The sequence below is a fragment of the Leuciscus leuciscus genome (assembly GCF_965113295.1).
Source record: "Leuciscus leuciscus genome assembly, chromosome: 6".
In the NCBI taxonomy this organism is placed as follows: domain Eukaryota; kingdom Metazoa; phylum Chordata; class Actinopteri; order Cypriniformes; family Leuciscidae; genus Leuciscus; species Leuciscus leuciscus.
The window spans coordinates 33,813,728-33,828,535 of NC_138730.1; the positions used below are offsets into that span (position 1 = coordinate 33,813,728).

Sequence of the window (14,808 nt, forward strand, 5' to 3'; positions counted from 1 at the left end):
CAGGACTACCAAGTCAATTTCATAGCATTTAGAGTTTTAGAATAAGTATGAATGCCTAAATGGAACAAATGCGCTGGTAATGGATTTTTAATGCTGAACTCTCTACAGTGGAGTTGAGCTAGCCTATACAATTCCATCATCTGTACTAAGTGCTAAGCTGTCTGAATCAAAACATAAAACACAATTACCAAGGAGGTGGAGTCTCTAGCGTTGATGCATAATAGTTCAACAGTAGTACATATGTAAATAACACTGCCAGCCAAACAATGTGCATATTGTTAGAGGGGTACACCACGTGAAGGCAATACACAAAGCTCTCTATGAATTAGTGAAGTGGAATACAGGGACAGGTTAGGTGTTTTTGATTCAACAAAACCAAAAGCAGAGACCATTGAAGCCATCATGAAGCAAGCAACTCTCATTTAAAAGTACCAAAAAGTATCATAGCACTACCACAGTTATTATTTCATTTTTACCTTTACAATCGATGTAAATTTATTTAGTTGGAAGACCTTTTATATACAATAAATGGACTTAACTTATTTTACCCAAAAATAAAAATGTTGTCATCATTTGCTCACCCTCAAGTTGTTCCAAACCTTTATGAGTTGCTTTCTTGTGTTGAACACAAAATAAGATATTTTGAGAGAAACTCACACAGGCTTGGAATAACTTGGGGTGAGTAAACTTTTTGGGTGAACTATACCTTTAATAACAGTATGTGCATTCCCTGAAAATGTAACTTGCTTTGCTAGCATTATGCTCAACCAGGAACAATATCATGGTATTTCTTAATATTTTTGTAGATAGCGTGATAAATGTTTTCAGGATTCTTTGATGAATAGCGAATTCAAAAGAACAGCATTTATTTAAAAATGGACATTTTTGTAACATTGTAAAAGTCTTTACTGTAACTTTTGATCAGTTTAATGCATCCTTGCTGAATAAAAGTATCAATCTTTTGAACGGTCGTGTATCAAGGTATACCTAATCTGGGAACAACAGGACTTCAATGACTCATTTCAAGTGGATCTTTTATTTATAATTTATGAGATCCAATAATCATAATCCGGCTATTTGTTTAAATAATAATTCTCATAAAATATTAATGGTCACAACTTGAACATATTACCATACGTTTTTAACAGTCTCAATCTGCTTGCTTGTTCTGCTTCCTTTAGCCATAACACAAAAACATAACCTAATACTTTTTTTTCCCCATCCCTCTTTATAAGAAATTCTATTTTAAACCTCCAAGGCAAAACACATGTTCTTGTTCCTCTTAGCCATTTACTTTCTTTGTAAGTAAAACTGCAGAACTGAGAGGGGCGTGGACTTGTTAATAAAAGAAAGCTTTTAAGAAAAACAGAGAACTTGTCTGACCGGTTTCAGATCAGATTGAGAATCCCAGTTGGTCAGTGCATGACAAACGGTGACTGACAGCTCAGTTTAAGGGGGCGGGACTTCAGGCCACAGTAAAGAAAACCCATGAATTATGAACTATTTCCTCAGTAGAACTTCATTAGCACATTAGTGGCACTTCATACTAAATTCTGAACAGGAAATGTAGGAAGTGGACTGTTCAGAAATATACCAAACTTGTAATGAACACATTGTATAAACAGTGGAAAAACTTAAACTCCTGAGAGTGTTGTGAATTTACTTCATTGTTTATGTATTAACAATGGTAACACCTAAAAATATCAGTGTGTTGAAACCCTTAAACTGCGACTCAGTGTGTTTCATGATCTACAGTGTCTATTTAAAGTGCTCAAGGAGACAGAGGTCTGTTCAGAGTCCCTTTTTCCCTGGGAGATGCAGAGGAAGGGATGTGAAAGTCCCCTTGCGTGTGGCGTGGCCAAATGGTTTCTAGATCCTTGTTTGACCATGCTTAAGGGAGGAAAGGGGAAACCATTCTTACACAATTAGTTGCATATGATTTAAGGAGAGTATCAAACTTTCAGTCATCAACATGAATATCTAAAATCATGCAAAATACGAGAGGGCAAGCCATTTCCTGCACAGAGGTCATAATTTCCGCCCGAAAGACACTCTTTATCAGTACATCAAGATATAGAGATGAGTCGAACAACCCAATAATAAATCATGAGACCACAGTCAGTTACAGACAAGTTTTTTTACAGAGTGTAAAAAAACCTAAAAAAAAACTAAAGTAGTTGATCGGGTGTTTCTTCAACTTCAGGCACTTTTTTGTCCTGGGGTAGATTTTTATTAAAAATTGTATTAGAAATTAGAAATGTTCCCTTGGCAAATACCTGAAATAAATAAGTTTGATTACTAATAATAACTAAAGCTGAAATAAAAATAAATTAAAGCTATACAGAAATATTTTTTTTAATAAAATATGAAAAAAGTTACAAAATACAAATTACAAAATAAAATGTAAATAAAATAAAAATAAAATGGAAATGGAAAATTTAAAAAAGAAAAGCTACATATTAATAATAATACTATAAAAGTATATAAATAATACTGAAAATAAAACTGACCTGGACACTGAAAATGTTATTCAATATTGCGTATAAAGGATACAAAAAATGCTAGCTGTGAAATGAGCATTGGCGAGACAAAGGGGAGCATCTCAAGTCTGAGTTCAAGACGATATTTCCATGGTCATGGTCTTGTCATGGACTCAGACTCTGTCTAGATTTTGACTCAGCCTTCTATTGGTCTCAGCCTAAACTTAAGGTGATGATACACGGGGGAACTTTTTTGAGCAATGATGCTTGGGAACTTCCCATTGAGAATAGCCAACAAATTTCTATCTGGATACTTTGGATCGGTCGTAGGGCCCTGTGTCTCACCTGTTTGCCCGTTTATGGCAACATTGCCCAGCAACATTGCTTAAAAAGTTGTGCAAAACCCAGTGCATCATTTGAAATGTGGTGGAAATGTCTCTTGAAGTGCAAAATAGCCCATAGTTGAAGAAACACCATTTATTGCTGAACCCTGAACAAGGCTACAATAGCCACCATTCATCCAACGGACATAATCCTCGTAAAACAGCAATTACATCAAAGTCTTACCATCTTACACCCTTTCTTGGTTTCCTATTACAACTAGATTGCTAACTTCAAAGTAGAAAATGAACAGTGATAAACCTCAAACCTACAGAACTCACCTCAAGCACAGGGCCTGCCCCCAGGATAGTTCGTTCCACTCCACTAGTATAGCCCTTCTGACTGAGGGCAGTCAGGCAGTGAATAAGGAAGTTGGTGCTTTGGGTTTTACCAGAACCACTCTCTCCAGAGATGACGATGCACTGGTTAACCTGTTTGTTCAGCATTGTGTGGAAGGCTGCATCCGCAATAGCAAAGATGTGAGGTTCTAGCTTGCCCAGCGTGTGGTTCTCATACATCTTGACATATCTGGGATTGTAGATGGTGAGAAACTTGAAGGGGTTGACGGCAATAAGAATGTTGCTCGCAAATGTGTAGATCTTCTGATTGTGGAAGCGATGTCGTAGGGTTCCCAAGATGCTCTCCTCTGTCAGCTCAGGGAGGTTACATAAATCATCATATTCCTGAGGCTGCTGTGCAATGAAACCCCGAGTCACAAGTCCCTGAGCTACTTTTTCTTGCTGTACAGACGTCATAACGTCATACTGGATGGATCCATCCTTGCATCCCTCTTGAAGGGCGAAATAGTATCCATCACTTTGAGGGTGCTTATCTTGGGCCTTTCTAGGCCAGAGCAGGACTCTATGAACAGGCAGATCGCTTGCTTGAAGGACCCACTCCTCTCCACCATACTCTTGGACCTCCACAAGGATGTAAGGCTTGGATGTGTCCAAGCCAAGTGTGGTGAGAGCCATCTTGATGACAGTGGCAACTGTTGCCTCTTTTGGGACACTGAGGATGCATCCTTGCCCAGGTTTGATGGATAACCTGGGGTAAATTTGCAGAGTGTGGACCGTTTCATCCTGGCAGCTTGTACCCTTGCAGTTGGTGACATTCATTCTCTAAAAGCAACATGCATCAGCATACCGCAGTGCACAGTACAGCATGATAAGGATCTGGAGAAGAAAGAATGTAAGTTTGAGCAGAAACGGCAGTCAGACCACCAGTACGTGTACTAACTTGTCTAATGTGGGAACTGTTAGCAGTTTATAAATAAGCATAAACTGTGACACAAGACAAAATTAAACAGTTTTAATCTAATAATAAACAAAATATTTTCAATTTCAGCGTTGTTTATATTTATATTTGTATCTATGCTTTACTATTTTTCTCTGTCTATTAGGTTGATTATTTCCTAAATGTTCGGAACATAGAAAGGCACAGGTTTTGTTATTATATTTTTTGTATAATATATCATTATTATTATTTTAATTTTTAAAGAAAAATACAAATGTACAAAATCCATCCTGGCATAGCAAATGTATTTAAACAGCGCAATAAAAACGCATCCAATAATCAACAAACGTCAGAATACGCTCTAGAAAGGTAAACTATCTTTACCTTTATCTACTTACAGTTAAGACAATCTGACTATAGTTGTCTTTTAAGAGATTGGCAATTAAAAACTTTAAAGTAGCCTATATCAAATTAACAACAATAAATTTACCTGTTTCAAAACACCCTCGTTTAGTTCCACAGCGGAGTCCTTTCCAACATGGAAAAAATCCTGTCTTGCTTTCCAGACAAAACTAAGTTAGCCTACTAGTAAAAGCCGCCCATCTGCATTACTGCGTAACCGGACACGTTAAACCGACATACAGGGCACAGGTAAAACAATTAAGAGTCTGTTAACACCAAACGTGACTGACACGGAGAAATCTTCAACGGCAAACAAGGAAGAATAGTATCTCGCCTCCAGAATGATGACGCCACTGGCGGCTTGTTACTTCCTGACATCTCAGTGTGATTTAATTGCAGTTGATGTGTGTGATGATGACACGCCGCCCTCGCCTGCATTCAAACTGCTATTGCAGCTGTCACGCGCGGACGCAGGCGAACACCTGACCTGAGGTAAACCTGCACATTTAACACATTCCCATTCAAGATCCAGTAGCCTACCCTTCTCAAAAATCTCTGTAAAAAAAAAAAAACTAATTATAATAATATTAATAAAAAAAATAATATATATATATATATATATATATATATATAGCCTTTAATATGTGTGTGTGTGTGTGTGTGTGTGTGTGTGTGTGTGTGTGTGTGTGTGTGTGTGTGTGTGTGTGTGTGTGTGTGTGTGTGTGTGTGTGTGTGTGTGTGTGTGTGTTTAAAACGACATGGGTCAGTTACCGTACTTCACCATGCGTTTTTGGTTCTCACCAGTAGGTGGTAGCATACAACACCAATCCCTTCCCCTTAGCAAGATCTGTAAGGGTCTCTCTCTATGGATCCTTTTCACAGACTGTGATGACGCGTATTAACATTTTAACAGTCACCAGCATCGTAAATCCTGCAACGTTTATATATATATATAAATTATTATTATTATTAATATATATTATTAATATACACATATATTATGTATATTTATAACACTATACTTTGTATTTAATTTGGTAAACAAACAATGGCATTACAGTTTAATTTATTTGCAATAATCAATTAATAATTAAAATAATTTTAGAATGAATACATTACTTTTCGATAATTTAAATGGTTTTATTTCATATATCGTCACCTTCCTAAAATAATTGCCTAAGTCATTATTTGACAAAAATGATTTTTTTGCATAAGTCATCTCCTCATGATGCTGGCCACCTCTGGTAAAATCCCCACATCCTCAGTTGAACAGATCATGCAGTTCTACCCCTGTATGTAATGGCCTATGTCAAGAGTGTGACTTAGGCCGTTTTATTTGGCCTAAGTCAAAAGATTTTAAAAGCAATTTTACATTTTTAAAAGGCAATTTTACAAGCTTTTCAAGATGGGAGCTGCATCAAGAAGAACGAACCTCTGAAGTTATTTTTCTTTTTTTTTGTGTGTTTTCTGAGAAACCTGAAAAATGACTTAGGCAATTATTTTAGGAAGGTGACGATATTCAATTATTGGTTCCGTTTTTGTGTTTTCTGAGAAACCTGAAAAAATGACTTGTGACGATATGCTAGTTGTGTGTCATTTTTTGTCTGTTGTTCTGTTCGATAATTACAAATCTTTCAGTCTGATTAAACACTCTAATCCTGAACATTTTTGAAAACACTATCCCCCCGGTTTCACAGACAAGGCATAAGCTTAGCCCTAGACTAAAATGCATGTTTGAGCTGTTTTAACTGAAAGCAACTTGGACTGAATATCTTAAAATATGTCAGCGGCAGCGCATTGTTTTGTTTCAAGATACACACCAGTATCTTGTTTTTTTAAAGGAACATTTATAAAAGCTACTTAAATGCTCTAATTGAACTAAGGCCTAATTCTGGCTTAATCCAAGCCCTGTCTGTGAAACCAGGCCTTTATTCATGGGTTTCATCAGGTCCCTTTCCACAGGTGTATTAATCAAGCACAATGCAGTCTGCATTCATGATCTAGGTGCTTGATTTTATACACCTGTGGAAAGGGACCTGATGAAATCCATGAATATGTTTAATTATTATACAAATTCTTAATTAAAAAACACCAAATAATATATAATAAAATATATTGTCACAGACATTCAGTTATTTTGGTCTTTTGGTTTCATTTTCATGGACTTTTAGTTGGTTTTCATTCATTTCCTGATTTTCTTTGTCTAGTTTTCCCGCCACTTATCAGTTGTCATGGTGATTCATTTGATCTGCACATGTGTTTGTTATTTTACCATTATTTACCATGTATTTAAGTTGTAGTCTTTTCAGTTCTCATTTGTCTGGTCTCATTTTGTGTTCTGTTTTCTTTGATTAAGTTTTCTTGGAGTTTATTAAAGATTGTCTTCATCTTTGTGTGCTTTATCACAACCCATGCTGATACATTTATATTGTGTTTTTAATTAGTAATATTGAATTGGAAGAGAGTGCGAAATGGGCATTTTATTTTTATCGTAATACTCAGCTGCACTCTTCCTTTCTCTCTTGTCCTCTCTCTGTATATATTCTCTCTGTACAGCATCTTGTGAGGAAGGGATTGGTTAGAAGAGAGAGGGGAATCACTGTTTCCGCTTTTTGCAGCAGTTCTCAGCAAGCGGACATGTGCTCTAAATCACACATCACTCTAACCACATTACAGCATAAACAAACATCTGGTTTCCATAGTAACAAGCTCTCTGCATCCTAGCAACAGAAATAAATACCAAGAGGTAGATGTTATAGCATAACTTCTAGTGTGAACTTTTTACCAGAGCACATATTTCTAGTGGTTTTAAAGGTTGTGGATTTTTAGGTTATGGATGTGAATGATGGTTTGGATTGTGAGTTAAAGTTACAACATACCATCCCAATCTTATAACGTACAGTACAGTCGTTTTGTAGAAATATATGCAGAATATCACTATTGTCACCCTCCTTATAAACCCTATTGCGACAATTATTTTGTTTATGGCATTTGTTGGTAAAGTATTTGTAATTTAGAATGTGATATTTATCATCAATATGCATGGATAAACCCACTAAATTAAATTTGTCTTGACAAATCTTTCTTTAACATGGGTGACAAATGACATTAAAGACAATATAAAATACAGGGGCCATAGTTCAATAACTTGCAGTTAAAGGAATAGGAATTCACCCAAAAATGAAAATTCTGTCACCATTTACTCACCCTCAAGAGTCTGGTTGTTCCAAAGCTATATTCGTTTCTTTCTTGTGTTGAACACAAAAGAAGATATTTTAAAGAATGTTGATAAGCGAACAGTTTCTGGTCCCCATTGACCTCCATACTATTTTTTCTTCTTCTTCTATTCTTTAGATGTCAATGGGGACCAGCAACTGTTTGGTTGCCAACTTTGTTCAAGATATCTTTTTTTGTGTTCAACACAAGAAAGAACATCATGGTTCAGGTTTAAAAGAACTTGAGGGTGAGAAATAATGGCAGACTTTTCATTTTTGGGTGAACTATCCCTTTAAGTGACATTGCAACACTTACGTCCAGCTTGTATGGACCTAAAAATAAATAAATAAATGCTAACATTCCTGACCAGCATCCACTTAAGATACTTGTATAGTGCTTGATGATGTAGAATAACAATAGTTACACAACCAAGAGGCCGGATATGGCCATTTAGAGTTTATTCACTGTCTTTATATGTCAGTTTGCACTGTAGTTTAATATATGGGAGGTAAAATATGCTTTAATGACCTAACTCTTATTCACCTTATCCACTCTATATACACACATTCTTTTAATGTTAGGTTTTAATGTTTTGTGGTGTGGGTTAGTCCGGTCTCACATGCATACTAGTCACGGAGGCAGCGGATCCTGATAGGTATGCATGACAACATTCATTGTATCCCAGCTGCTGGAGACCCACTATGCTGCAGACCTGGCCAGACCTGACCTGAACCGGCTAAACATGGTCTTCAGGATTGCTTAAAAGTCATAGATGTGTGGAAGCTGGTTGGAAATAAACATTGAAGGACAATGCGTCTCCAGGTCGGAGCAGGAGTTGAAGACCTCTGTTATAGTGTTAGTACATGTTTTGCCTGACAAGATGACTGAAAGCAGACAGGTCAGACTTCTTGTTATCCTCCAGGCTGCTGGGATAGAATATGAAAGATGGTGGTGAAGTTTAGTTCAGTTAAGTTTAGTCAATAAAACAAGAAAAGACTACACTCTGGAAATACTGAATACAGTATTTTTCTTGGGCTGAATTCAGTTCAGTTACTGCATGAATGAGAAAGTAAATCGTCTACTCATGCTCAGAATTTTTTTAGAGGAGCATTTGCAGTTTATTTGAGGGTGGAAGAAAGAGCAGAAGAGAGTGAGAGAGAGCGAGAAAGAGAGAACATATTACCTAATTTGGCTTGTAATGGGCGGATTGGGGGTGGGTGGAGGGGTATCCCTCATAAACATGTTTTAAAGTGTCCTCACTGATTGAAAAGTCAGATCCAAGTCCGCGCCTACTTGTTTCAGACTGAGCACTTCGAGAGAACGATAACGGGACAAGGGTAAGAAAGAGGCTGAGGATAGTTTACTTTCATCTTTTTAAAAGCAGACGTTTCGAGCAGCCAGCACCGTTATGTTTACTTATGTATTGGCTACTGACATAACTAGAGTGTTTTACTTGCGTTCTTGATTCTGATGATGGCGATAAAAATGCTTTATATTATACATTATTTTATTTATACATACTTTGCTTGTGGCGTAGTGTGCATCCGTAGCGATCAATTGGTCAGATAAAATTAAATTAAATGTAAAATCCATTAGGCTATTTCCTCGAGCACCCGTCACGTGTTGCGCTCGCATGTGGAAATCTTGATGACGGAGACAGAAATGTATTTTTCTATATTTGCTTACTTGAAATTCTGACTTTTAAAAGTTTTACAGTAAAATTCATGTATCCTGTATGAATGGGTGCGGCACGTGGGGGAGGCGCGCCCACTTGTCGTGTCTGGCTGGATGGTGATCTCATTTCTAGCTAAATGTCATTTTCATTTCCTGTCACTTTTTGCTATTTTACATTGATCCGTTCATTTGATACAATTTGTTTTGATTTACTGCTTCCATAGTAGCCAACATAAAATTCATTTAATTTTATGTTTTCCATTTGAGCATATAGTCTAATGCTTTTCCTTCCATTCTGGTCTTTTATATAAGACCAAACGGTTTCTGATACAAAAAGTAGATTTTTCCACTGAAAAATATTTTGGCAGTCAATAAAGCTGGCTTTCCTTCTTTCTGCACCAGGTAAGAAAATACGGCTGTAGAGAGCTTTTTTTCCCCCCCTTTTTTTTCTCTGGACAGACAAATAACAGCACTTGTAACCAGATTAAGAGAGAAAATTGAGTAATAAATGGCATGTCTCAGACATCAGCGTGCCCCCGTCTAGGTCTGTTTTCTCATATGTGTTTCCTTAGATTTTTTCCCCCTTGACATCTATAGGCAATTTCTGCTGCTGACAGAGAACATGAATAATTGTGTATTGCATTGAATTCAGCAGCATATTCCGTCTCATCATTTTAAATAGCCATGAGTGGATGACAAAGGAGAGGGTTTTGAGGAGAAGGAGAAGGTTTAAAGGAAGGAGAAACTCTCCTTTCACTATTCTATTTCTGTAGTAACCAATTCTATAAGTATAAAAAGAGAAAAAGGTCTGAAGGGTGGGTGTGTGTGGTAGAACTGCAAGTAAGGAAAGAGAGGTTGGGGGAATTGAGTGGAAAACACCAGGCACATCCCTCTCATTTTGTAGTTTGATGGGATGCAGAGCATCTGGAATTGATCAGTAAGTTGGAAAATTTGACACTAGGCAGAGAAAGAGTGTAAGAGAGGCAGAGAGGGAAAAAAAGGAGGGAGCAAGGGATAAATGACTCACAGCTAAGCTATTCCCGCCTGTGTTTAAAATATGAGTCGTTGTGAGGTGAAAGGGCATGCTTTTTCAAATCCATCGGCTGTCTGTCCATATGTGGCTCTGAATGCATCTGCATGGGTTTATGCTTTTTTATTTTTTTTATTTTACAACGTCTTTATCACTTTTTGTCCCTTATTTCCTAACTATGTTCTCCTCTGTCCACTTAACCCTGAAAATGTAAACACGCATGCCTCTATTGTTTACTTGAACCTCTCCGACAAGATGAAGGAGGTATTCCTGGCTGTTACAGAACTGTGTAGGAGGGCTGGGAAGGGGCCTCAATACTCCGATTGTTAGCCTATCTGGCTCCTCCCACAAGGTTGATGACAGATGGACTGTAGGGTTGAGTAAAGGTCTCGCTTGTGCCGAGTTTGTCTAAATAGCTTGAATACATTACTGAGATAATTTCACTGACTCCCAGTCTGGAATCTCGAAAGAGTCTCAGAGACGTTTTGTTGTAGAGCACCAAATTTATTCAGTATGTGACCATTTAATTTGCATGAATACATGGCTTATTATTCTACAAGTTTCACATAGTGGGGAATTTTAACATGTGACCAAAATGAAATGATTGTAATCACAGATTAACTTCTGATTATCCTCAGTAAACAACCTCACTCAGCCTTGATATTAAAATTATAAGTTATCCAAAAATTCAAGTCATCATTTACTCCAACTCATATTGTTGCAAACCCGAATGAGGAACACAACACATGATTTTTATAATCTGAACAGATTTTAAAACACTTGGCTCCACACTTGGCATCATACACAAAACCACACAGAAATATGCGCCTGGTTGCTATTGGAGACGCATGACAAACAAAAACAATATGAAGAGTTCAGATGCAAAAGCCTCTAAGTGCCATCTGAAATTTTCTTCTAGAATGATCATTTTTATCAAGCTCGTATATTTAAGTTCAATAATTTCACTTAAATGGCAATGCAAATGACCTATTAATTGTCATTTAAGTGAAATTACTTAACTTAAATATACAAGCTTTATCAAAATTATCATTCTAGAAGAAAATTTCAGATGGCACTTAGAGGCCTTTGCATCTGAACTCTTCATATGCTTTCTAAAATTGTCTCAAAATAAACATTTGATATTTCGATTTTGAGCTTGTTTTGGAACTAAATGCATAAATGTTCAAGAACCAGCTCAACATATCAAATATGTTTGGTATCTTCCGACTGGATAGAATTAGTCAAAATATCTTCGATTTTTCTGTTCTAAAGAAGAAAGAGCAGGTTTGCAACAACATGAGTTGCAGAGATGACAGAATTGTAATTTTTGTGTGAAGTCTCCCTTTAATCTGTGAGAAATCTATTAGATGTTTTGTTCATATTGTGTGTTTTTTTCTTACGACTGACTGATTACTTTTTCTTCATTTCTCCTAGACAACCAAGAAGAGACAGAATCCTGTTTCCTGTTACTCACAGTTGACATTAATTGGCCTGTAAATCGTCTTTTTGTGAGCCCATCATGCCGGTGGTGTTGCGTTCCTCACCTCTCCTGTGGGCCCGTGTGGCTGCCATGGTTTTCGCCTGTGTAGCATTCAGTGTAGCTCTTTATGGAGCGGGTGTAACCCACGGCACGGGTGACTGGTGCGTGTTCTGCTGGAGTTTCAGTTTCGTTGGAACTCTTCTGATAATCTTAGTGGAAATGTTTGGCCTCCAGACCCGCGCCCCTGTCTCATGGAAGAACTTTCCGATCACGTTCGCCTGCTACGCCTCCCTCCTCTGCCTCTCCGCTTCTATTATATTCCCCCTTTACTTCCTGAAAGGCTTTGCTGGTCGCAGTGAGATGATCAACTGCCGCATTGCATCTACCGTATTCTCTTGCCTCGCCACCATCGCGTACTTAAGCGAGGTGAGTCTCAGTAAGGCTCGTCCGGGAGAGGTGGCTGGCTACATGGCCACAGCACCAGGGCTGCTAAAGGTGTGCGAGACCTTCGTCGCCTGCATTATATTCGTCTTCATCAGCGAGCCGATATCGTATGACCAGAATGCGGCGACCAAGTGGTGCCTGGCTGTGTACTGCATCTGCTTCATCTTTTCGGCAGCCATCATCGTGATGTGCGTAGGAGAGTGCACAGGTTGCCTGCCCTTCTCCTTCGCCCGCTTCCTGTCTTCATATGCCCTCCTGGCTGTGGGCTTGTATCTGTCCGCCACCATCATCTGGCCCATATATAAGTTTGACAATAAGCATGGAGGCCAGAGCCACAGACCCAGCAGCTGTGGCTCCAGCAGCGGCCTGTGCTCGTGGGACAAGCTGCTGGCCATCTCGGTGCTCAGCGCTCTCAACTTCATTCTTTATCTGGCTGATCTCATCTACTCAGCCAGGCTGGTTTTTGTTCATGTTTAAGGGGTTTAGCTAGAAATAATACAAGAAGACGGCAAAGAGTTAAAAGGCAAAAAGAGGGAAGTGGGTTGGAGAGTAATGATGTTGAAATGAAAGGTCAAACTATATTCACTGTTAGCTATATTTTTTGTCATGCCTGTTTTGCAATCGTGTATACAGTAGGCAAAAAAGTTGGACTTTTTACAATTATTTTTTAAAATGTAACAAATGGACAAATTAATGATTATAAATCATTGACAAAAAAAATTTATAATAAAATGTTTTGATGTAACACATATGTTACATTATTATTTTTTATTATAATTTTTTTTGTTTCTTTGTGCTTTAAGTTGCTTTGCATGAAGGATTCTTTTATTAGCTACTATAGCTTTGTGAGTTTGTATGAGTGAATGTCAAATCGCCAATCACCACAATATAACAGCCTTCAGCTCGTTCAGGTTAATCAGCATCAGTTAAAAACTGTGTTTGCACTTAATGTCTGTTATGTAATACTTGATATGTTTCAGTACATTACACTGCTCTTTGTTGTATATGTGTCAAGTCCATATGGTGTAATGAACCGTACATAATGAATTCCTAAAATGTAACTTTGACACATTGACGATGAAGGGAAATATAAATGTATATTTGGACATATCATTCAACTTTGAAGACATCTTGAATATATTGTTATTCTTATATACATGTTGTACTGGATTCATATTTACGGGATATTATTGCTATATATGTGCATATGGATTTGCGAAGTATGCAAATGCTAAAAATATTTTTATTGTCAAATCTCTATAGAAACCATTGCTGTTTTTTTTTTTTGTACACCAGCAGACAGTATCAGTTACACAGACACCTCACGATAATGAAAGGAAATGAAATGTTTGCTGTGCTGTAAGTCTCTGGGATCTGCATGTGCCTGTCACAGACTGTTACACAGTCCTCGATGCTTGAATGAGAATGTTTTCATTGTATTATAAAAAAGTGAGAGAGCACATGCAGCACTGTGTCTCTCTCTGTGCTGAGAGGAGAACAGCACACACCGCAGCATTGTGTGAATGTGTAATCAAGCTCTGAATAAAAACCATGATAAAGAAACAAGTGTAATCTCTGTGCATCTGCGCTCTTGCCTCATTTACTATTGTATACAGTGATTTAGACTTACCAACCATTTACTCATTCTTTGTTTAAAGTTATGCATGTGTGAAAAGATAGAGAACATCTGTTGACTCTCCATCCCTGAGCTAATGAATCACATTCTAGAACATTCACATACAGTACATTCACCCAGAGGAACATTAAATTGCTCAGAGGTCGCTTTTTCTCAGCTCAGGAGACTTGGATTGGATTGTTCAGTTATGTTGAATGTATGAATCACCTTTGCCAGATGTGTTTCTCCTAAAATTAAGATTAGGAGAAATAAAAATCAAACAATTGTTGATATAAAGAAAGAGTATATTCGATTGCAAAATCTAATTTGCTGTATTAGATCTGAATTCAATTTTATAGGTCTCTGTAAAAACATGAATGGGAGAATTTTGATAATACAAACAGACACACATGAACTGTCTCCAGTGAGGTGTTTCAGGTTCCTAAATGAATCAGAATTTTTGGACCAAATCAGTAGACTAAATGATTCAGTGACTTATTCATAAATACTAATTTTGTTCGTAAATAAATGAGCTATTCTGAATGAATCAAATCAATGAATGATTCAGTGACTCACAATAGCCACGTTTCCACTGTCGGGCTAGTGCGTGCCAGGGCCAGTCGCGTTTCCACTGTCACTTCCGGGGCTTGATCGGGGCTTACTCGGGGCCAATGGCCAGGATTTCTGGCCCATCGAATACCTTGGGCCAGCTCGGGCTAGAGGCGTGGTCAAGGTAAAAGGCGGAGTTTATCGGTGTTCGGGAAAGTTATGGTCTGCGGCAAGATGCACATTTCACTTTTTTATATCGCGAAAATTAAACGCTGCTCGAAATGGAGAATCGCCTGTACTG

At 37.7% G+C, this 14,808-nt stretch overlaps 2 protein-coding genes across 5 annotated transcripts in view; one reads left to right on the top strand and one right to left on the bottom strand.

The window, feature by feature from the left end:
- The window catches only part of LOC309500330 (myosin IXb), a 32,018-nt gene extending 27,212 nt beyond the window's left edge, over positions 1-4,806 (bottom strand). The window contains exons 1-2 of one of the 4 annotated variants that reach the window (XM_082171902.1): positions 4,588-4,803; positions 3,143-4,036 (exon numbers count right to left, since the gene is read on the bottom strand). In XM_082171902.1, coding sequence (XP_082028028.1) covers positions 3,143-3,979 — 837 coding nt within the window. In that variant the 5' untranslated portion in view covers positions 3,980-4,036; positions 4,588-4,803. Of the gene's footprint in view, positions 1-3,142; positions 4,037-4,587 lie in introns of all 4 variants that reach the window. The other 3 variants (XM_082171903.1, XM_082171904.1, XM_082171905.1) reach the window with 3 other exon arrangements.
- Positions 4,807-8,965: 4,159 nt separating this feature from the next.
- On the top strand, positions 8,966-13,923 carry myadmb (myeloid associated differentiation marker b). Its single transcript, XM_082171873.1, has 2 exons — positions 8,966-9,052; positions 11,854-13,923. The coding sequence occupies exon 2, from the start codon at positions 11,939-11,941 to the stop codon at positions 12,818-12,820; it is 882 nt and encodes a 293-aa protein (XP_082027999.1). The 5' UTR covers positions 8,966-9,052; positions 11,854-11,938; the 3' UTR covers positions 12,821-13,923.
- Positions 13,924-14,808: the final 885 nt, after the last annotated feature.